The 25,063-nt window shown below is 38.9% G+C and overlaps 1 protein-coding gene across 1 annotated transcript in view; it reads right to left on the minus strand.

Moving 5' to 3' along the window:
• Window positions 1-758: 758 nt before the first annotated feature.
• The window catches only part of GALK2 (galactokinase 2), a 47,237-nt gene continuing 22,932 nt past the window's right edge, over window positions 759-25,063 (minus strand). Inside the window, exons 6-10 of the mRNA XM_071441475.1 lie at window positions 23,665-23,763; window positions 20,787-20,939; window positions 15,768-15,978; window positions 8,336-8,537; window positions 759-1,242 (exon numbers count right to left, since the gene is read on the minus strand). Coding sequence (XP_071297576.1) covers window positions 1,035-1,242; window positions 8,336-8,537; window positions 15,768-15,978; window positions 20,787-20,939; window positions 23,665-23,763 — 873 coding nt within the window. The 3' untranslated portion in view covers window positions 759-1,034. The remainder of the gene's footprint in view (window positions 1,243-8,335; window positions 8,538-15,767; window positions 15,979-20,786; window positions 20,940-23,664; window positions 23,764-25,063) is intronic.

Below are 25,063 nucleotides of genomic sequence, written 5' to 3' on the forward strand. Positions count from 1 at the left end.
TGAACTGTGGGTCTGTACTGCCAGAGCAGTTATAGGAGATGGCAGGAGCAGACAGTGGTAGCAAGGTCAGAATTTGTCAGTAATGTCAATGACATTTTCCCTTGGTCCTACCTAGAACTTACTTTTGCTTAGTACAACTCAGTAAATTCTCTCATTAATTATTCCTTCTACATTTTAATTGTTCTTTTACATGGTCAGCAGATCATATTTAGTCCTTTATAATAGTTTTGCATAAAATGAAAATGTTCTATGATGTAGATGCACAGCTGGGACTCAAGCATGAGAGTTTGGTGTTTGGATCACTCAAAATCCATTTGCTTCATTATTTGCTCATTCACTTAAGTTGTCACATCATATGGCTCATGAATAGCATTCATTTTTGTTGAAACTTTCATACCTTCACAAAAACACTAAGAAACATCCCTAGGAGAAAAGTCCTACTCAACATAATGTATTCCTAATGCTTTACTTGGCCTGCAGGTGCTCCTCCAATATTATCATTAATTACAACAGTAGTTATCCTACTTGTGGAGAAGAGAAAACTTCAAATGTTTAGCAAGGCCCTTCCAATTTTTTGAATGCTTCAGTTTAATCTTCCTTATTTACAGAACACTCCAAAAAAAAACAATGCCCAGGACCTGAAGAGGAAAAGCATTGAACAGCCCTGCAAACACTGCAAGGTACCCTCCCTCCACTGAGGCAGCTCATTGCACACCTCATCTCTCTTTTAATACAGTAATGGGAAAAGAAGAGAGAGACACTGTAACAAATCATTATCTTTATTTCAATTTCAGTTTTCCCTGTCATTAGGTTTTAGTAAATCAATATTTATACTGAAAGATATATTTAATATGGGGGAAAAAAGACTTTTATAATCAAAGAGTTTTCTTTTAATTGCTTCTTCAGAAATACATTTTGATAATAGCAACTGCTCATTACAATACAAACCAGAAAAAAGCATTCATGTACTGTGGCATGGGAAGTACTGCCAGTTCTACATGCTCTACATAGTTTCTTTAAAATTTTTACGTTCTTTAGGCCTCAACAAAAACCAAAGCTCCTCTTCCAGGTTTGGTAGCAAACAGACTGTTATTCTCCACTGCTAACCTTTGGCCATCCGTTTGGTAATAAGCTTTTTTTACATTTTTTAGGAAAGTGTTCAGCTTGTCAGTAGGCACCATTGACACAGTGCAGCCACCCCATCCAGCTCCAGTCAGACGTGACCCAATGGCCCCAAATTGCCTAAAAGAAAATAACAGGGGAAAAAATCATGTAAAATAAACCAAAAAGAGGTACTTTGTCATATATAAAATTTTTATAGAAAACTCAGATGTGTTTTGAGTATTCCCATGTCATCAGACTTTTCTGATGTTCACTTCCTTGTAAGTAACACTACAACAATTTGCAGTTACTCTTTTGGACCAAAGAAAAGTACTGATGCCTTAAACTGCAATATAGTAATTTCTGTCAGCTCCAAAAGTCCCCTTGTTTTCTAAAGCTTCAGCATCAGCTGTTTTTGGGATCACAGCACAGCTGAGATGAAGAAAGCAGGAGAAGAAAGGAATTGTGTTAGCAACATTCATAAGACATCAGAAGTGAAAACAGAAATACATGACAAAAATAACAAAAGAGGGTTCATAAACTAATTGCACAGGATGTAGGCATGCAAGCCATTTTCTAATGTGGCAAAGACAAATAGCTCTATTCTTCCAGGACAGATCTGAACCATGCTGAAGATTCACAGGCTTCTGCATGACTGCTGAGCATGCCAGTCAAGAAAAGGAGAGTTCAGAGACTCTCAAAAAGTCATAGAGTCACTGCACTCTGTATAAATAAACTCACATAAACTTGTGTTTATGCTGAATGGACATAGTTGGGTATCTCTCTTTAGAGGAACCTCAAGAACTTAAGACTGACAGCAGTAGAGGTAAAGTATGAATGTAGTCCCAAAAGAAAAAAATGCTCTTAATGAGGAGTGTGAACAGAAAGAACAATGACAAATAAATGACATGCAAAATATAAACCATTCCCAGCCTCAAGACACTGGCCTGCTAGAAATGTCCTAGAGCAAATCCCATGCCGTTACACTGCAAGACTCAGATGCCATCTCGTTAGAATTTAGCACTGTTTTCAGTAGTTTGCTTACCTGTGTTCCTGATCTTTACTTGAAAAAAGTAGGAAAAGACCATATAATGAGTTACTTTGGGGCTTTTCTAACTTAATGAGAAAAGAACCAGTCAGATTTAGAAAACTCATCTGAAATCTTATTCTTGTGGGAGATATAATCTGACTTACAAACAAATACTTTTGATGTGTTTCCAATAGCCATGCATAGAGAGATTCACCAGCCCTAGAATATGTTAGAGGGAGAGACAATATCATGTGAATAGCATTGGAAAATGACAGCTCATTTGGAGTGTAATTCTTCCTGTGTGCATTTTATGTTAAATGAAACTGGTGTAGTGCTGGGTTAGTAGAGGTTTAGGTCATATTTCAAGCAAGTACTTGCATATGTGTTTGATTCTAAACACACATCTCTTCTTGAACATAAACACTTTCTTCAGTGTGTCTGTGTGGTGCCACCCTTCATATTGACTCGATTTTATGTTCATTCTGCATTTCCTGTTGGTGTTTTATTTTACTTATTGTTATTCCTGTAAGCCACTCATTCTCTGATGCAATTTTGGTAGTTTCTAGTCCATGGAGTAACCTCCTAAAATGAGCAGGATCCAATCCAGTATCAGTTGTAATCAATAAGGATATTCCCATTGACTTTATAAGGCCCAATCCACTTTTCAGAGTCTGTTAAATCAATTGTCTGTGCTCATTTCGTCTGTTACCTCAGACAGAACTTCGTATTTCAGATGGTGTCTGGCTTTTATTTTGGTAGGCAACCGAAATCCCTTCAGAATTGTTCTGAACCTTTTATTGATTTCATAATTCTCTGTGGTCATGCTCATGCCTCATTTTTACTGAGTCATTTTCGAATACTTAGTAGAAATAAAGCATAAAGTAGACAGAAAATATGCCTGTTGCAGAGCTGAAGTCACTGTGTTTCAAAATACTGTGGCTTAACAGTGTCAAATGTGGTGATAGCAGCCACCTGGGGCTGCTGAGGAACCTGATGGGCAGTGCTGCACCATCTGAAAACCAGGTACCTGGTACCACATGGATCCAGGAGGGAGCACCTAATTCTATGTCTGCAGGAGATGTGGTGCCTGGGAGGTTTCTAGATCAAACACAAGGAAGTTCTCTTTGGAACAGGTCTGAAACTGCCTCATTAAAGTTTTAATCAGTTCAGTACTAAGCTGGACCCCTCTTGTAAAGTGGGATTCCTGGCCAGACACTCCTCTTGTGCACTGGGATCTTTTTGAAGAGGAGTGTGAGCAGACAATCCTGTGGATGGGGAGCTGCCCCACGCAGTGGGAGCTGTGGGTTTCATGTGTGGGAAAGGCCCCGTGTGTGGCTGGGCTGTGCTGCACTGCGGGGCCAGGGAAGGCAGCGAGCAGGATCGTGAGGCTGGACTCCAGGCCTGGGGCACTCAGCCCCCAGTCCCAGCCTTTGCTTCTGGAAATGTTTGTGTATCTTGTTCCAGTCTTCACTGGACATAAAGAGAATTAGCTTATGGGGGTGTAAATGAGTAAAAATATGAGTAGTGCAGCAAAGGAAAGAAGAATAAAAGAATAAAAGGAGGGAGTAAATAGGAAATCCCATAGTTTGGTATATGGAAACAGCAGGCAAAACATGGTAGCAGTCCATTTTAAAAATAACTGTGCTTTTAAGAGGTAAAAAAACCCCAGAGCAATATTGTTAATTTGAAATACTTAAAATTATGAAGTAGCTTTTCAGAAGGCATGGAGTTAACACGGTAAGATTTAAATATATAAATGGAGAGGATTGTGCTTATTCTGCTTTGTAATTTAGTTTGCATTTGGATAGCATCTTTAACTGTTTCTGGATTTGTTGAAATTTCAAATTATGCCATGACTGCAGGCTCTGCTGCTTTAAGAAAATCATCAGTGGAAATGGTAAGAGTCTTGATAAAAGGCAGAATTGTGTTGGCTATCATAATAGAGATTGTACATTACATCCAGGTGGATGTAATGTACAATCTGTATCTTTTACAAGCGGTCAGAGAGGATTCATCTGTCTGTCAGGTAAGAGGCATGGCTGGGAACACAAAAATTATCAGGATTTATAGCACCAAAAGATGGAGTAAGAAAATGAAAGTAAGTTATGTGCAACACTAAGGACTGAGAGATTTTCAAGAGTACCTAACTTACTCAGGAGCTCACATCAGATTTTTTGTCCCTTAACTGTTTAGTAATCTGCTGTGTTACCTGCTTTAGAAGACCTACAGGTAAACCAGCTACTAAGAGCATGAGGAGGGTTAGAGAAAGCACAAGTCTTCAGTCTTTGCAAAATGAAAAAAATAACTGACCAACTCATGGTTACAGTTTTCAGCACTACAAACCACAGCAAGTATGGATCCCTTTCTTTCTTGGCAGAGGTTATACAGTAAAACATAAAGATCTAGGCAAAAGAGAAAACATCTGGATATGCAGATTATTCTTCACAGTTTAAACCTTGTAAGGAGAGAGCAGCAGTAGACTCAGGCAATTCTGTGGAATGTATTTTTGGAAAAGCTTTTGAAAGTTACAGGGTGGCTGTATATCATCGTGAGTAAAGAATGTAATTTATGTAGTTCCTGACCATTTCTATAATCACATCAGCCAAGTCTTCCTGGAGTGACTAGTGATTTTATGTTCTTTAGGTTTTTTAATGTACAACTTAAGAAAAGTTAAGACTTTTTTTTCCAAAAATTAGATGGTGGCTTAGGCTGCATTCATCTAGAAGAGCTATACACTTTTAGAAATCTAATTACTGAATCAGAAAAAGATTTAATACTAAAATTCTAGAGAGGAAAGATGCATTTCTTAGGAAATATTCTTGATGGGACAAGACTGCAAAGAATAATGAACAAACAATTTACTTTTTTCTGTGCAAAGAATACAATACAAAAAACCTGGATGAAATAATTTTAATATATAAATTTGAAATCATTCCATGTGAATGACACTCCACTGTGGTACTTAGCTCTGCCATCATATACTGTGGGCTCTTCTGCTGGTAAATCAGAAATCTGATGTAACATGGGCACACACACATCACTTTTTTCCTTTACTATTTATATTTTGTTCCCTGGAACTGAAATGCTCTGATGAATTTTAATTTAATTTAGAAAAAACCCTAACTGCTGCTTTCCTTTTGGTGCTGTGGCTGTCCCCCTGCCTGAGCTGGCTGGAGCTGTGTCACCATGGAAGCACAGAGCTCAGCACAAATGGGGGACACAATTTCCATTCCTGTGCTGAGCTTCCTGCTGCCAGAGGCTGTCACTGCCATGCTCGCTGCTCTACTGGGACGTGGCACAGGTAACTCTGTGTATAATGGAACATGGCACAGGTAACTCTGTGTATAATGGAACATGGCACAGGTAACTGTGTTTGCTGGAACATGGCACAGGTAATTCTGTGTATAATGGAACATGGCACAGGTAATTCTGTGTTTGCTGGGACATGGCACAGGTAATTCTGTGTATAATGGAACATGGCACAGGTAACTCTGTGTATAATGGAACATGGCACAGGTAATTCTGTGTATAATGGAACATGGCACAGGTAATTCTGTGTTTGCTGGGACATGGCACAGGTAATTCTGTGTATAATGGAACATGGCACAGGTAACTCTGTGTATAATGGAACATGGCACAGGTAATTCTGTGTATAATGGAACATGGCACAGGTAACTCCATGCTGCAGAGCACATCTGGCCAGGCTGTACCTGCTTGTTGTCCCCTGCCCAGGGCAGGACAGTTTCCTCCCAGCTTTTCTGAGAACAGGCCCTATCAGAATGGGTTCCTCAGGTCTGCCAAGTGCATTCTTTGGATGGCACTGACTGAGGCACCAGCTCTAGCCAGTTACTGTATCAAAAGCAATGCAGATGTTAATTTAAGGCTCCTGCCGTGCCAGTGGTGCCTCAGAACAGGCAATGCCAATGCCTTGCACAGGATCAAGACTTTGTTGCCCAAGATCTTTGATAATTCAGTAGAGCTCAGTCTCTGTCTCCAGCTGGCACTGGAGATGGTTCTCCCTTCTCACATTCAGATCAGCACATGCAGTTCCCTTTGAGCAGCTGGGATAACTCTGGTGGAACTGTCCTGCTGAGTGACTGTCACAGCTTATTGTATGATGTGATCACTATGTGATACAATAAACTGAACACAGCCTGGGAGTTACACCCTGGACTGGGTCCCAAGAGAAGAATCAAAACTTGTTCTGCTCAGTTGCTATCAGTCTGTCCAGTGGCTATCAGGTTCCTTTGTGTTTTAGCACAAAAGAGCACGTGTATCCCACATGCAAAATAATCTGTCAATGTCCAAAAGTCTTCTGTTCAGTTTTTTAGGTTTGTACCTTTCTGCCTCAGAAAGACATTTTGACTTTTGCACACATTCCATCTTGTCTGCAAAACAAATCAGACCCACCTAAATAATCCAGTTTCATACTCTATTGATTTACAAACCTGATAAATGGGTACTGCAATTTAAAAAATCCATGAGTGCAGAAGAAAAAAACATATGGTAAATTGCATGCTTGTAAAATTAATATTTTCATTCTAAGCCAGACTAATTTCTAAAGGTGGTAAGGTATCAATTATTTAATTTTTTAAACTTCAAATTGAAACTTTATTTTCTTCAAGACTGAAAAGATGTAGAGAGAGGGTGGGATATCTGCTTCTAAAAGACAGTGAAACAACATTTCTTGACCCAGGCCTGCAAACATTTCCCTTCTGGCAGGGCCATAATGCTCTGGCTTAGGGCTGTTTCCCAAACTAAGCACACCCTTCTCCAAGGAGAAGAAGGAACAATTAGGGGCACAAGTTAGGAGGGTGGCATCACCAGGGAGCCATTATGGGACTGTGGGGAGCAGGTGGGACAGGGTGGCTGGAGCAGAGGCAGGGATAGCCCAGCTAGGCAACTGTTTATTTCCCCCAGCCACTGTTAAAATGATCACCAACCACTAAATTCCTTCTATAGGCACTGGATTTAGATGAAAGGTAGTCTGTCCTGTGATTAAGTATACCAGAAAAAGAGAAATAAGGAAGGACTGAAATGTGTCCATTGTTCGATGCTGACCCTGCTGGAGGGATGAAATGCTGTGTAGGATGTGAGTACTAAGTGCTTGTTTCCACTTTGTGGATTAACACATGATTGTACCAGATCTCATTGTCCCCTGTAGCTGAGCCATGGAAACAACAGCCTGATACCACAACAACCTGTGTGGGGGAGAAGAGAAGGGACAAAATGGCACTCAGAGAATGTGCTTTGGAATTGCAATTGTTTCCTCACGACCAAACTGAGTTAGGAAGGGATCACAGCTGAAAGATTAATGCTGAGGCAGGGATGGGGACTTAATTATATGTGGAAAGCTCAGACAGCACAGAGAGAAGCAGAATGTCAACCCCTGTAACAGCACACTTATTTCTTAAACAGTGAAATGCTGTCCAACCTATCTGATACCCTGGACAACTTCTTTTTTAATTGAAAAAATGCAAATGGCATTTCACTACATTTCATCATAATTCCAAGACAACCTAAGATTGTAGAACAGCTCATTTATGCCCTGGAACTCCTGTGGCAGCAGGAGTGAAATGGTTAAGAAATATGAGAAAGGTAGATTTAGATTAGCTATTGGAAAGAAATTCTTTCATATGAGAGTTGTGAGGCACTGGAATAGGTTGCCCAGAGAAACTGTGGATGCCCCATCCCTGGAAGTGTTCAAGGCCAGTTTGGATGGGGCTCTGAGCAGCCTGGTCTGGTGCAGGGTGTCCCTGCCCATGGCAGGGGAGTTGGAACATGATGATCTTTAAGGACCCTTCCAACACAAATCATTCTATGGTGCTATAATTCTAAGAAACAGAGAAAAAGTAGCAGTTCAGATAGAACAAGTAAGATGATGTTTTAAGAAAACTACTTATGACTTCTTTTGCAACTTAAAAAAGAGTAGCCAACAGTCTAACGTAACACTTGTGACGATGAGTCAGTCCAAAAGCAAAATCTGTAATAAAGCCATAAACCGTGGCTTTCATCTGAAAGTATTACACAGATGTCAGCAGGGAAACAATTGACCATGTAATGTCCCTGCAGGAGATTAATTTTGTAAGAAGAGACAAGAATACTTTCATTTTAAGATTGCAATAGCCAAGGATGTGATGTTTTCTCCTCAATTCGAACCGTATTCTCCACAGGCGATTACTCTTCCTTGTGGTCAGAACTTACAGGCAGATGTCGACCAGGCGGTCCAGTTCAGGACAGCTGCACTCATACATCTCCCTGCAGCTGATATGGCTCTGCTTCATTAATTCTCCCAGCAGCTGGAGTGCATTGGCAGGTGCTTCACTGCAAATCTTCTGGAATTCCAGCACTCTGGCAGCCTCACTGTACACGTGCTTTGCACGCTGGTATAACTTAAAGGTGGAAACTACACAAAAAGAAAACTGCATTATTATTTGCTACAAAAGCAACATACAAAAACATAACAGAATTGTGGGTTTTTAGCAATTTATCCTTTATATGAGAACTCTCTAGGCTGAAAGTCTTTTGCAAAAGTTCTCCTACATCTTCTTTAAAAGCCCTAATAAAACATAATGTTTAGAGGTTATCAAAATGCAATGTACACATATTTTTTTATTTTGACAGCTTCATGCACATGCTCTGGTTATTTCCTGTGCCACTGAACAGGCTCAGTCTCTCTTACTTTGCAGAGGCAAGGCAGAAGCTTAAGGGTTGGCAGTGACAGCATTAGGGCATTAATCTAAAGCTTTCAGGTTTTCAAATAGCAGCAGAACAGAGGCAGAATAGCAGCAGAACACCTGGAGGGTCCCCAGTGCCCTGCAGGCAGCTGTCAGCCAGCACTTGCTGGCCCAGGGCCTTGTGTGTGGCTGCTCCAGGCCAAATCTGCAGCAACCGTGGAACTGTGCAGATGGACCTTTACTTGGAAAAAACAACCACCAAACCACAAAAAACACCACCCAATTTTTTATCTTTTTTTTTTCTTTTCTCAACAATGCAGGCTCACTGTGACTGTAGTTAATACTGGATTAAAGGTACCATGAAGAGAACAGGTGCTTTCACTTTGGTTTTCAGGGTTCATTTTTGGTACAGGTTACTTGCCAAAGTGTTAGTGCTGCCTGTGTGGATGTGAAGAGATGCCAAGCCCAGACAGGTTAGTACTGACTTACTAAGATCAAAGACTAGTGCAAGGATTTTGGCTAAATTTTTTCTATTGTGCCATGAAAAAGCAGTTCTGCTGGGAAGGGTCAGGGGGGTGTCCAAACCTGTGTGGCCATCAGCGTAGAGACCTCCACCAAGCCTGAATAATGGGGCACAAAAAGGAAGGAGATCGCTGTGGTTAAAGACAGCACAAGCCACCCATATTTACAGGAAGGTTTGGTTTGCAACTAATATTTGAGAATTGATCTGCTGTTCCCAAGCTCGTGCTGTAGTCCATTGTTTTCCTCTCCCAATATAGTTCTGTTTGCTTTAATACCATGGCTACTATTTAGGAAGTATTGTTCACCAGAAGCATTCATGACATAATTCAATTTATGACTAAATTGGTTTGTGTGAGCTGTTTGGGTGGTAAATATTAATGGACTTTAACCTCTATATGGGTCACCTACTGCACTGTTTCCTTATTTTAGCACAGTAAAGCCTTGCTAGAACACTTCAGAACATCCTTCATCTTCTTTTTTTTCTACATGTGAATTTAGAGAGAAGTTTCTCTCTCAATTCAACTCCTAGTCTCTCTTGCTTTCTAAAATGGCTGATAAAACCCTCAAATAGAGGTAAAAGGAGAAGCAAGACCAGCCCTGTATTTAAAATAGAACTTGCTGTCTGACCCAGTCCCACAGAGTTCCTACTTGGCTGTTCTGTGGAGACTGCCAAGTTCTGGAACCACTTCTGACACTTTCAGTAATCTAGATTTGCAAATACATGTAGAAATCTTCCTTGAAAGACTGGAAATAAAATTAGGTCCAGTATGAAGTCTCTCATGTTGAACACTCCAGGCAGCAATCCTTACAAACTAAAACTTCATCAGCACCTCTATAATGCCTTTTTTTTTTTCTCCAGAGTATTTCACAACTGTAAATGCTGAAAATAGTGCTGAGTTAGAACTAGTCTAAAATGAGACAGAAACATTTAACATAGCAATGTTCTGCTACTGCTGATATTGCTTCTGCTCCTATTTATTTTGTAATTCAATACAGTCTGCTACTGAGAAACCCTGTGCTGTTTGTCTTGTGAACAGGCCTTCTGAAAGCATTTCAAACTAGGACAGAAATGAGAAAATTGAGTGCCCCCCAGAACCATGGACTTGAGAGTATCACACAGGAAGAGCATATTTTAGTTTCTGATTTCATTGCTGCTGGAGTTAGTTGCACTGTGTTTTGCAAAGTGGTGCCTCTATTTTGAAAGCTGAAGAAAGGCAGCTTGGCCTATTTTTAAGGATGGTTTCTCTTTAAATATTCTTTTCTTATGAGGCATTGTTTTAGAGCAAGGAGATTTCTAAATGTGCATTCGTTTAGGGAATATCTAAAGTTGCGTGAGAGATTGCCATAGCTCACACTCTCTTGTAAATCACCATAGAACAGTAGTAACCCAAAGAATGAACTGAAAACATGTCTGGTTTCAATTGTCAGGCCACAGACTTGCCAAAGGCTGTGATTGATTCGGAGACCACCCTTTGGCAGAGCAGTGCTCTACTGGCCAGATTACCTTAAAACCTCTGGGGTTGTGTTGTGCTCGTCATGATGGGAATTGGCAGCCACAATGGGCTCTTGGTTCTGGCTGTGAGCCAGGGGACCTGAGCTGTGTGCTGGGCAGCACTGGCTCTGGGAGAGCCTCTCACTGGAGGGGGGAATTTGCTACCTTGACACAGCTTCCTCTGGCTCCTTCCAGGCAGCAGAGAGTGGTTGTGTGTTATTTGCAGACTCCTTTGCAGACATTTACCAAATGTGTACCAGTTAAAGGCTGGGATCCTGGCATTAGTTGTTGGTCTGTTATAGGCAGCATTTTATTTCCAAAAAATTATGTTCGTGTTTAAAAATTTTTGTTATAGCTTGCTATTCTTCTCAGGCAGTTTTCTTTTCAGGCAGAATTCTCTTCAGGATAGCAAACAGCTCGGTACTCCCTAAGCCTTATTCTAAAATAATATGATTCACGCATTTTCAGCTTTCAACACCAAATGCCTCTGATAATACAGAAACCTTCTTCTATGTCTTCTGTTTGGATGGGTAGTCCAAACAAACCCTCTTTACCTAACTGAAGATAGAGTACAGATGATATTTCTAAAAGTCACATCTATATTGGAATCTGCTACATTACAGCTTGTATATGAGCTCTATTGATTTCCTAAGCCATACTCACTCATTTCCTAAGCCAGTCATAGTTAAAAGAAACAAAACCAGAGGGTCCACACCTGATTAGTTTATATCTGAGCCAAGGCTGGAGTGCTCTGAAAGAGGAAAAACAGAAGCCCTCAAAGAAACCCTTGCAGGATTGCACAGAACTGGGTTATATGGTCTCACCTTCTGTGGTGCTCAAAGGAGAGCATAAAAAGTAGGGTTAGGGAACAAATGCCAGATTCTTAAAAGCATGTGGATCCTTTAGGCTACTATAATGGAATTAAGTAATTAATTAGACCAAAAATGTAAATATACTTTCCTAATCCACTCAACTATAATAAAGGCCTGGTTTCTTCTTCCACTTCAACTTCCGAGTTCTCTGAGCTTTGCTCCTGCAGAGGATTTCTGTCAGGTCACCCATGAACAGGTAAATTGAGTTCACTTTCAAACCACCAAATGCCCTTGAAAGAATGGTGCCATTTTCCAGGGCACTAATAGATAGCACTGCAGCAAGAGCCTTCCAAGTTGCTGTGACCCAGCAGACGAATGTTAATGAAAGCTTGTCCAAAATCCATATAAAATCCCTTAACAGACAAAAATCTGGGCTATTAGACCCAAGTAATTGTGTGTTAACTAAATATAACAGAAATGTTTACTGTGGATTTTCAACTGTATGGTCATATTTTTAATTTTAGCTTTACAAAAATTGTGCAAACCTGTCCAGTCCATTTAAAGGAATTTTTTTCTGTATAAGTAAATGTTGTGGCTTCTCAGCAACTCCTATTATTTGTTACAACTTCAACTTCAGCAGATTCCTTTCTTTAGAGGCTTCCTGTACAATTCTATCTGACCTTTAGCTAAAGACCAACCTCTCCAGGCAATATATTTTTTTCTACTTGCTTTGGCAGCTTCTAAAGATACATTTCACTGGAGATTAATGAGCTACACATGGCTGATGGGACTGTCAGAAATTTACAACCGGAAAAACTCACGGACACGCAGTTGTGTAGGGGACAGTTTCTAGCACCATTACTCACGTGGAATTGTACCCTTCTCTGTTAGGCATCCTGCTGATTGAACATGATGAGGGTGAAGGTTTCTGGCTCATAATGTATATAAGAAAATGCTGCCAGATGGCTTTAATTTGAGCCAGATTGTGAACCCCCTACTTGAAGTGGGGAACAGTTACTCTACTGGGACTGCTCAAGTAACTGTTTGCAATCCAGCTTTCTGAAAATAAACCAGGGGACGAGTCATCACTGGATTCGGTGACACATTTAGCAGACACCTGTTTTGAGATTATGATAACTACTGGTTTAAAGTGATTTTTCCTCCAGAGGAATGATGGCTTTACAGGCTTTTGCAATTAATCTGGACTATTCAGTGCCTGTGCCTAACCTGTGGCACACCCCAAAAGCCTCCATCTTTTAGGTATGGCATCTGCCTGGAGCAGCCACATCTCAGTTTCTGTGGTATGTCCCAAAATTTCTCCATGACATGGATCAGGGTGAGGCTGAACTAGGCACCTGGACCCTTAAACTGGAAAGTGCTCTGAAGTCTGCCAGTTTGGAGGTGTCATGCAGGACATCTGATGCACAGAGAGAGCTTTTTGTGCCTCTGAGCTGCCTGACAGAACACTCGAGACCCCCTCACCTACACCCATCAGTGCAGGGAGTGTGGAAACTGTTCCTGCACTCAGGTCACCATCAACACCCATGAATGACTGTTCAAGTACCAGTGGAATTTGCAGCACAGATTTAGAATTCTCTTTCCAGGGGACAAATAGGAGTTAAACAGCCAAATCCACACAGAAAATGGATGCCTACTCCTCCCATGGTGTTTTCATTCTCTGGTTTAAATGTCAGAATTAGATTAATTTTTTTTTATATGAAGAGGAAAAATGGGTTTTAAAAATACCTCATTTAAGAAGAAAAAACATTTCATGGTTAAAGGAATACAGTGTTTTACAGGAGAATATCCTTTTGTGGCGAAGCTTATAAATACTTAATGTCCCACAATCACCACACATTATGTGTTCTGTGAAGCAGTCAAGTCCAAGCCAAAATTATGGCACAGTGCACCTTAGAAAGTAATAAATATTATTTTTCTAGAGATGTTCAGAAGCCACAAGTGCAATCCATGTGTAAACATTTGCAAGGGAGCTTTAAACTCAGGCTTTTGAGTTGACCAAGGAACAACTGCAAGAAGTTTAGAGAGGATTTACACACCATCTGTACTTCTCCAAACATGGGGAACAAACGGGCTGTACAGTGGGGAACTGCAGAAATCCTTGAATACTTGCTGTAAAAGGGATGCAGAGTTGCTGTGGCCTTCCAGACCTGGCCTGGGACTTGACCAAAGCCTGTCCATAGAATGTTCCTTTGAGATGTCACCCTTTCATACTGATAAAACTTTATGTAAGTATACAGTACTGTCACTGGAGGAGTAGAGGAGGGGAAGCTGGACTTAAGGCTAAATTAGTATGTACAGAGCACTTTTAGATCCTTAAACATGAGACATAATGCCAATACATTATTTGCATTGTATTTGTAACGATCCCTGGGCATGAAAAGATCTCCTAAATGTTATGGTTTGTTCTTCGTGTTGAGCAAAGAAATTCAATGACACTCTGAAATCCTCTGAAGAGGTTACTTATTTAACAGTATGTTTTCTATCTCACATGAAGAAGCATGTAAATGCTTTCTTTACTTCACCTCCACTTTCCCACTCATTAAAATAGAGTGGGAAGGTGGAGGTGAAGTAAGAAAAATGTTTTCTTCAAAAAGCCTCTGATATTCCAAAGCCAACATAATGCGTAATCTGTATAGTGTGTAACAAACCCAGCAGATTTAGATTCTTTCTAGGTCTGTCTTGTTTCTTCTGCATGTTTTACAGAAATCTGTTATTTAATTTTAAATTGTACATGCAAAAAGGCTTTCAGCATAATCCTTTTTAATTGGTCTTATCAAATGAAATCACGGTCATGCAAGTTTAAGAGATTCTTTTCAGCAAACATCTGCAAATGGTATTCAGAGCTATAGTATAAAATTTCCTTTGACTTTCTTCTATGGCTTTTATGTCTAAATTTTTCATCTAGACTTTTTTTTTTTTTTAATCAAGATAACCTGTATAAGCAACTCAATTTTGCAGATCTGTAGAATTTTGTTTTATAACCAGATATAAGGAGTATAAACATCTCTAAGTTAATAGTCTTGCTTCATGAAGGGGAGAGTGCACGGACTATGTAAGATTTACAAGCTTGCAGCTTCCCAGGAAAACGCTGCAGAGTGCAGGTACATGGTTCATATATTCCTCATGTACAGACAGTACAAAGTTATCAAAACTCTTTCTATGGAGATAAAGAGCTGGCTTAAGATATCTTATTCCATCCTGGTATCTTCTGGCAGTGTAATTAGACAATAAGATAATCTCATACTGTCTGATACCACTGGGGTGCAAAACAGGTTGAAGATTCAGGACCTGGTCCTTGGTTAATATATAAAATTTACAGTCACTCCAGATGAACAGATTATTTAAGTGTCAGTATAGATAGGTATGTTACAGATCTGTATACATCCAAGGTACACATTCCTGAAAGTAGTCTTGGAAAGGACTGATAAGGATGTAATTTGGCTCCAAGAGAATACAGGTATTAATGCTACAGAATGGAAACAAGGAAGAAGGATTCTGTGTAGTTCTTACAGGAAGATTCTGATCTCAACTGGAAACTTGTTATGAATGCGAACAAATTATTTCATAAATTCTCTATTATTTGGTATTATTAGCAACTCTACTATATGAATCCAGGATTCATTTCATGTGTGACAATGCTCATGACTGCCTGGTATAATCCTAAACAATAATACATGGGAAACACTTTAGATAGCAAATTGTTCATCTCCACCAACATCTTCCTAGAAGAAAAAGAAGTAGTAATAGTAACAGAAACTTTCTCAGGAAAGACTGAGACTTGCTGCCCAGGGACTGTTTTAGGAAGTGATCATGTATTTATCAGTTAAGAACAGAAGCACAAGCCCATCTATGCTGGTCTTGAACACCAGTTAAGTGATCTGCTATTTTCATCATTTTAGAAACAGTTCAATCAAAATCAAAATTTACTCAATTTTAAGTTAAAAGTTAGAATGAAAATAGCAATTGATGATGGTATCAATTCTTTCACTTCCCAACCAAGATTCCAGCCAAGTGTTCTGGCAAGACTTCCACTTGAACTACTTATTAATGCATAAAACTTTTAAATAATACAAACATTGTACAGTAAACCCCACCATTTCATATATGCTCACCATCTTGCATGTTTTGACTAAGGATCTGAGAGTGGAGCTCCTCCAGGCTAATTCCCAGGCATTTACAAATTTCCTCTGCGCTGTAAGGCTCAGGATGTAATACCTCCTCGACAATGGTCAGCATTTCCTCTAGGCTAACTCCTAGCTTGGTTTGCACATCATGGAGTCTCAACATTTTTCTCCACTCCAAGCCTTTTGACTTTGAGAGAAGCTAAAATATAAAATAAAAAAAAAAGAAAACAGAAAATATTGTGCTTTCCTGTTTAAAACTTTTAGTTGTCCATAAGTATCTTTAAGGCCCATTTTCTCTTTTCACTTCTTAATTGAGAACCATCAGAATCTACTTTCTATCAGTAAAGAGCAGACAATACTTATATTTATTATTAAAGGTCTGTGAATGACAGGTATTCTTCCCTCAAATCAGATACTGTCTGTAAAAGCCCTACTGGCATTATTTGTGTGACATCAGATCAGTGATTTATCCTCTTCCATGGACTTTGTTACTTCAAGCACTTACCAGCCTTTTACAATCCTATCTGGACAACTGTTTATACAAATGCTATGATGCTGTAACACTAGAAGTCCTTAAAAAGTTTATTTCCATACTATTAGTATTTGCTCTAACATTTCAGTTTGACATTTCCAATACACCCCTGGAATTTTCTGATGAACATTTGAGGTTGTCATTACAAACTTTTCTCATAATAGCCTTAAAAATATGAAAGTGGTCATAAGATTTGTGGGGAGAATAACCATAACCTTTCTCAATCTCTGGAGTTTTAAGTAAAATTTAAGTACTTTCTTTAACATCAAATTTAAGGAACTTCTGAGCCTTTAAAGGAGTGGTACAGTGTTGGTCTGAATCTGTTCCATTCCTACATGGTTGCTCTGATATTTATTAGTTATAGATGGATCTGCTTTCCCCACTCCTGGCAAGGATACCATGCTTTGTGTATCTGTGTGATGTTTTGGCAGTTGACAGTCGTTACTACAACACACCAGAATCCTGAAAGACAGAATGTCCAACAGGCTTTTCTCTGGAAGGCTGAAATATGTGTTGATGCTCCCATGTGTCTAATGAAAATGGTAAAGCAGCTTTCCTCATAAGGTGAAATATTTTGATGTTATGAATTACAGAAGAATAGTCAGTGGTCATTGACCTAGCACCTGTAATTTCAACAGATTACAAAGTAAAACAAAGATTAGCAGGTACACAGCAATGTCATTTTACTGGGTTCACAGGCACATGGTGTATGTCCAGTGCTGCACCATTTAAATTGAGTTTAAAACTTCCAAATTAAGCTGTATGTCTGGAAAGAGTTTAAAACAGTATAGAAAGACCAGGGAATTAAATCCTTTTTCTAAACAAATCAGCATTCAAATCTTTTATGAACAAGGCCAAGATTTCACCCAATGTGTTTTATTCTTTTCCATAAGCACCGGTTCAGAATGAGATTGGTTTGAAATAATTTCTCTTGATACATATCTAAAAAGTATTTGCTTTGTTTTGTGCAAAGTTACAGCATGAAATTTAAGCAGATCTGCTGCCCAGCGATCTGGTGTAGATTCTTGCTCTCCCCCAATGGCGCTTTTTTTGCAGGGGCTCTTCCAGATTGGCTTTATTGCAGTATCTAAAAATTAACTACTTTTGGTGCCATCTAGTGACTTGCTGAGATTTATGTGAGGCTCAGCAGAGCAAAACAAACAAAATCCTCATCATATAACTTTGTTGCCATTTAAAACACAATTTTACATGTTCAGTGGTAGAGAAAGCAGCAGAACTGTTTAGTGCCTAATGCAGAAATCAGCGCGAGACAATTTTTTCTGTAAAAGACTGGTTAAGTCACTTCTGGCCTCCTTTTTAAAGGCTCTGAATACCTAGAACTCTACAGCCTTTATGTAATTTGTATTTTAGCTTACTTACTGCTAAGTTAGAATAAAAATCACTGCTTCATTTTAGTTAAATATGTTGTATGCTGGTGCATACACATCTTCTTCAAGGTGCTAAATGAATGGAAATTATTTTCCTCATGCTTTAATCCCAATATTCAGCATCCTCTGGACTTTATTATGAGAAGTTAAACAGAATTTACAAACAATAATATTCTATAAGGCAGCAAAATTTTTTCTACTTTCTTTTTTAATAAATAATCCCCTGCAGAAATATGCCACGTGCATTGTCACATCTGTTCCCATTTCTTCAAGGAAGAGGCTGTATTTCAGGCAAGCCACTACACTGGGGTTTTACAGGTCAAATGTTCCAAATGGAAACTGACCCTGTTGGGCCAGCGGGCACGGCTTTGCTGAAAGGTCTATCCTGCTTAGAGCAAAGTTTTGATTCTAACAGCACTGGGAAAAATATTATGGGGAAACAGAAATGGTTTTTGAAAATAGTTTAGCTGCAGCAGCTTGAATTGTAATGGACATGGAACAGAAATGGGGGGAAAAATCCCATCTCTTTAATGTACAAAAACTAATCCCAATACTTCTCCTCCAGTCGGATATTTTCTCGATGATCTCTGACTAGATTGATTAAAGATATGGACATCAAGCAGCTCTTAACTTCCAGGATATAGAATCTTTGGGCTTTACTATTCTTTATTGTTCTACATAGGCATACTGGAAAACTGTGAGTAACTGGGAGGAAAACATAATTGGTAAATGATGGGACAAATATAAGTACAAGAAAGTCTGACTAAGAGTAAGTCCAGGAATACTTTTATAGCAGCATCACTTCCTTACACATAGCATTTCTATAATGCCATCTGAGCCCTGTGCCCAGGAGCTGATGGTGGCTCTGCAGCTGCAGTCACTGCTGGCCCCACACCAGGCTGAGGGTGAAGCAGGGGAGCGGCGTCCCCAGCCCCGCTCTCACCAGCCCAGCCGGGGGGGAGCTCAGAGCAGTGAGGACAGGAAACGGCTTTAAACTGGAAACTCACTGTGACAGAGTGCAGGAGAGCACTCAGAGGCTGCTACAAGAACAGAGAGAAGGGAAGAGAAAGGCAAAAGAATGATTCTCTACAGGGAAGGGAAAGAAACAGAATCTAAGAAAGATAATTTACCAGGATGATCAAGAACTCGCTGTGGGACAGACTGATAGCAAAATGTTCTACACTAATGCTAGCAGGGATATGTTGTGTTGGCATCTTTACCTATGCAGTAAAGCAGTATGAAATTCTAGAATTACCTAAAGCAGAAAAGGGAGAAAAAAGCCTATCCTAAGGCACTTAGAATGAGAATTTCTTTTAAAGCATCATTGCAAGGCCCAGCATGTTAGTTCATAGTTCCATTAGCTTAATGGTGCTTAAGAGACTTCCCTGTTTCAACTTACATACCTGCCCTCCTTCACCCCACTGTGACCTCTTCCTAAAGACAGTCTTTTCCTGGCTCAATGTATTTTTATAGTGTGTGCAGCTTTCCATCTGGGTAGCATATGTTTAAAAACAGACAGGTGTATGTTGTTAGTCTCCTTACGATCGAGCATCTGCTAAAAGTACATTTTTAGAGATTGCATCATAGCTAACAGAAATGTAAAAGAAAAGATGTTTCCTTACTACCTCTTCAGTATACTGTACAGGACTAATAATTTAAAGCAATTTAGAAAACTGTGATTCAATTCACAAAGTCTGGTATATGGAACAATAACTTCAAAAGCTCTCACAGCTTAATGCACTCGTTGTACAGTGCCTTTTAGAATGGATTATCTGTGAAGACTTTCTATTCTTTATGCAAAAAAAAAAAAATTTACAAAAGACGTTCCTCTTAAAAACATATATTTTGTCTATTAGCAATTCCAAATTAGAGATTTATCAGTTATAACAGAACTAACAAATAGACAGGTCCTTATCTTCATTTTCTTAATGGCTTAAAAATCTTGTTAACTTCAGTGACAACAACTTTAACTGTGGTCTATTGGTGCTATTTGTTTTACCATATCTTAGATACAACTGAAATGCAACTATTCCTTTGATATTTGAGTTTAAAGCCCATTTAAAGAGTCATCTGAGTCTAGATTCCCTCCTCAAAAAAATCTCAGCACATTATTTTATAATGCATTTTGTCAATGTCTGATCAGATCTTCAACTACTTTTTTAGCACTAACTAAAAATTGTAAAAAAAATTTTTTTAATGGAATCATGATGCCAATGGATGTTCTAAGTACTTTAGAATATTGATCAGATATTGTCTGATATTCTGTGGCAAGGAGTTCCACACTGTATTTTTCAAAGCTTTCTTCTAGACTTTGTGACCCACATTCTGTTCTTTCCCACAGCACCCTATGCTGGGTGCAACTGCAGTGAATCTTTATGCTTACTCCTCATTTACTCTTATCAAAAAAAATGTACTGTCTTCCCATAAAGAACTCAAATGAAACCCTACATCTACATGCTCCTAAACATACAAAATCCAGAATTAAAGCAGAACTTAGATTTCCCCTGTTCAATTTCCATACATTTTAGAGAGAATTTCAAGCTGTAAACTGGCAGTACACCCTAAATGTTGGGGTTTCATTCAAGCCTGTTTTTGAACTTTATGCTGAGACACATGCTGCTCTTCAGCATTTCTAGTATTACTTCCAGGCCTTCAACTCCTAGCTTGGATGCTCTCTAAATTCTAGAAAATACACAACTATTGCCATATATACATATAAACATGTGACCATACTGGTTGCTTTCCATTATTTGTCATTATTCAGCTTATTCAGCTTTAATTAGAAACAGTCTATCTTATTAACTGGGAATATTTTTTAATGAAAAATAGACTTATTTCCTCCACTGAAATACAATAAAAATAAATTTAATAGAACTAAATCACATAATCTTCTATATAAGGACACAGTCCTTGCACTTCCATTAAGCTCAGCAGGAGTTCTGTTCCTGCAGATTGAAGTGTCTGGAAAGAAAAATTATACTAAGAGTAGCACCTAGCCAGGTGTTAAAGACACAAATGGTCAGAAGTGGAAAAAAGCACATATTTAGATGAATGTTTCATTAGAGTTTGACACAAGCCATGCGTTACCTTTGTAGCCAGCCGACACTCCATTACCCTAATATTGTAATGAGAAGTTGCTGCTTTATTCATTTCAACACAACTGTTAGCAATAACAAACGTTGCTCCACTTGGAAGTCTAACATCAGTTGCCCTCAGTGGACTGAACTCTATCAACTTGGCCTATTGAAAGAAAAATGAATGGTTAGTTTTAATTTACTACTAGCTAACAGTGCACTTAGTTCTATAAATCAAATGCAAATTTGCATGTTTTTTCTCTTGAAAATCCAGGCACAGTTAAGGAAAGAAAACTGACATGAAACAGCAAGAGAAAAGATTTAACCTCATTGGTCAACTTACACATACACTTCAAACCCTTCCCTGTAGCTGGATTTTAAAATGTTTCCATTAAGTCTTTGGGTTTTTTCAGCATTTTACAGAACCCCACCCAACCTATTTTTCTTGCCTGTTTAAGACAACAGTTTCACTTTGATCTGCAGAGAAGTACCAGGCCTGGTTGAAGCTAATGTGCATGCCCCTAGAAACAAGGGGCTTTGCATTCCCTGCCCCTTCATCACTGTCCATCTCCCCCTCAGTCTTCTCATTTTGCACTGCAGCAAGATTAGTACACTGAGGTACAGGATGGGACCAACATTTTCAGACTGATTTGAGGAGTGATCATGGTACATACAGACAATCAAACCAAGAAACTAAATAAAACTAAGTGTAAGAATGTAGTTACTGTTTCCTCCTTTCTGACATGAGACTGCCTTGCCTCACACATGCTTACACAAGCTGTGTAAGATGTTCCCAACATTTGTGACCTTTTCATGGAATAAGTTAGGCATCCATTAATTAAATAATTCAGGATGTAATGTAATCAAGAGATTAAATTCACATCTGGTTTTTCACTGGGGTAAGTTGTAAATCATGTGCCCTGTTTTGGCTTCTTAGAATAGACTGTAACTGTGCAAGCAGGGACATCTTACTGGTTTTGGCATAGTTCACCCCCAGAGAGTCCCTTGAGCAGCTAGAGTGCTAAATAAACAATGACAAATCTGCTTGTACATTATGTACAGCATATGTGTTACTCCCTGCCATTGAGATTCTGGACCCCATCACAGAATTCCTATCAAGACAGACAGACTTGCTTACATTTAAATATACCCTTTAAGATCTGCTCCATTAGACCAGAATGTACCACTAAGCTGGTCTAGTGTCCTGATTCTGACAGTAGCCATAAATGGCTATTTAGGGGGAATATAAAGATAGAACATATACAAAGCAATCTTTTCTAGGGGTATGTTTTTCCAGATTCCCATAAGCAAAGATTACAATGGTTATACTTACACTGGAAGAAGCATCTATTAAATTAGATAGCTACATACAGTTTAACACTCTCTTAGTGTATCCACAAAGGTCTTTTTTGAATCCTTTTAAAGCTTCTGTCTTCCACAATGTATGGTATTTCTCAATTTAACAATGAATGTTTTGGAAAAAAACCCAAACTTCCCTGTTTGTTTTTTACAAGCTGCTTGCTAATGTCATTGTGTTTCTATTAGTTCTTCAGTTATGAAAAACATTGAATCCTCCATTTACCTTCTCTTTACTTGTTTAGGGAATCTGCAAACTTCAAAGTATCACCCTCAATTCTTCTTTTTTTCCAAGCTGAAAAGTTTTAAATTGTTCAGACAATGCTCATATTTTAAAAAATAGCTTTGATAAACCTCAGTGTCCTTTATTGTACTTTTCTCTTTTTTTTAAGATGGGCAGCTAAAGCTTCATTCAGCTGCAAGTACACTGAAACAAGGATATTTTTCTGGTTTGTTCACAATTCTTTTCTCATCTGTGCTAACGTTTTCTTTGTCTTTTTGGTCACCACTGCTATATATCAGAAAAGCTTCCACTTACATAATCATGTCTGTGTATGGCAGGAAAATCTGCTGCTTCCTTCTTTCATTATTCATGTCACTGTGTTTTTACTACTAAAGGTAAAAACATGAAGGAAAGGTGTAGAGTAGGTACAGTGATGTGAAATTGAAAATACATGTGTCTCATGATGGCATTAAATGTTTGGTGTAATTCTAGGAAATAGGTTTTTTTCTCTGTAAGGCAGTCCAAGACATGTCATTAGGAACAAAAGCTGTAGAGATATAATGCCACAATCATAAGGAAAGTAAAGGTTGTTATGAAACACTACATTAATTCCAATAAAAGTACTTTGACAGGTCTGAGGTTTGAACAGTTGCAGTCCTGTGCACCTTCTGGGACAGCAGATGAAGCTCACTGTAAATTCCACTGCAAGCACTCATGCATAACTTGGCAGGTCCTGTTTATCACAGCTAGTTCACCTTCTGTCACCACGTTTAAGACTGCTAAATGCCTTCTACATCAAAATCCAGCCACAGAATTGTCTGGAATTAGCAAAACTGGTGAAAAAAAAAGTCTCCATTGTCTTTGTAACTGAACCTGGCAAAACTTCCTAGAACTGTTTGGTTATAAGAAGTTTCAAGAAAGCATTTTTGTAATAATTATCCCATTTGCACTGAATACAAGGCATGCCGACCATTCAGATTTCATTATATGGGAAACATTCTAAGTTCAGCATGAATTAGCCAAATACTGGAACCTGGTGCTCTTCTAGAGTACATCTTACTCCCACATCTTTTCCTTCCTCCTTGCCATTTCTGATTTTCCTCATCATATCCATTCAAACTTGTCATGCTCGATTGTACCCAAGTTTGTTAGTTTAATTCCTGATTCATTTGTATACCAATGGTGCTTATAACTGCTTATTAGGGTATTCCAGTTTCTAGTCTTGTCTTTCTTCTAGATGCTAATGAAGGTATTTTTTTGCTTACATAAATTAATACTACATTGTTAGCTTAGATTACAAAGGTACACATACAGTTCCTTCTTCTGCCAGAAAAGAGATTGACTGGTCCATTCCTCCACCTTCTGTGCCAATGTAACGTTCGCTCTTTGTGCAAATTTCTGCAAGTTCCACCTGGAAAAATATTAACATGTCAACCTTCAGCCACAGTTAAGAATGATACTTTTATTCTGCTTACATATTAATTAGTGAGAAAACGAAGGAAACAATGTCAGAGTTCTGAAACTATTATCTCTTACAAGTCAAATAACATAAGCTGCTATCAACCAGGATGCCACATGGCCCCTTTTCCCTTTTGCTCTGAAGCAAAAAAGAACCAACTACTCAGCCTCCAGAGGACCCACCACAGCCAAATGCTTTTCAGAGTATCCTTGTTTAGACACTTAACTCTTGTAGCTGTCTTCCTCCCGCCTTCCTTGTGCACTTCATATCCTTCCATCCCAATAGCCAATGATTTGTTGATTTAATTAGATGAATCCATCTGCATGTGAATCTCAGCTCAGCAAAAAATTGCAAGTTATTATTCCAGATTGTTTTAATGTACTGATTCCATAATCAGGAATTACTCCAAAACTGTTTCTCACTGCAGATATTCAAGTCAGTGATGCTTGTTGTGTCTCCTTGAGATACTGTATTCTGCTTATCTGAACTAATTCGTAGCTATATGTGATGTGCATTCCTTTGTGACATTTTGGGCATATCTTTGTGCATTCTAATACCTGCAGGTCAGAGGATACTAAGGGAGGGTGGAATATCAATGTCGTAACTGTCAAAACTAATAATTAACAGTAAAGTTTTCAGCTATCAGGCTAAGTCAAAACAGAACACAAGAGAAACTTTGGAAAATGGTCAAAGAACACAGAGTAGTCAAAAAGAAGTGGATTAAGAGAAAGTATTTGTGTCCACCTATTATGACCCCTAGCAGTTTGTTTTTCTAAGCACAAGGTAACCCCAAGGAAGATGGGAAAAGAACTTTAGAAAAGCCACAGGCCGTTTTCCAGTGGCAAAGTCAGATACAGATTCCACAGTAAGGATGCAGCATTACAGGACTGAAAAAAGCTAAGCAGCAAGACAGGGACACTAGCCAGCACACAGCTGTAAAAGGCAGCAGATAGAGGCAGTAAATCACGATGCTCAGAGAGGTATGTGCAGGGTGCCTGCCTGCTTGCTTGCTCAAGTCCTTTAATGGCCCCACTGACACAGCTGTAAAATTGGTGCTTAGATGAATGTAATCAGGCTGAACTGTTTGCAAATGCACTAACAACCAATTTACTCAGCTCACAGTGCAGTTATGGCCAATAAGCCTTAGGCTGATAAGCAGAAGTTATCAAAAAAACATTAACAAAGTTACTCTAAAACTATGCGGAGTGGATCTCTTTGACTCAGACATGGTAAAAGACAAGAAAAATACCAT

The sequence above is a fragment of the Agelaius tricolor genome, unplaced genomic scaffold, assembly GCF_023055355.1.
Source record: "Agelaius tricolor isolate 1412-34295 unplaced genomic scaffold, bAgeTri1.0.p SCAF_16, whole genome shotgun sequence".
Taxonomy (NCBI): domain Eukaryota; kingdom Metazoa; phylum Chordata; class Aves; order Passeriformes; family Icteridae; genus Agelaius; species Agelaius tricolor.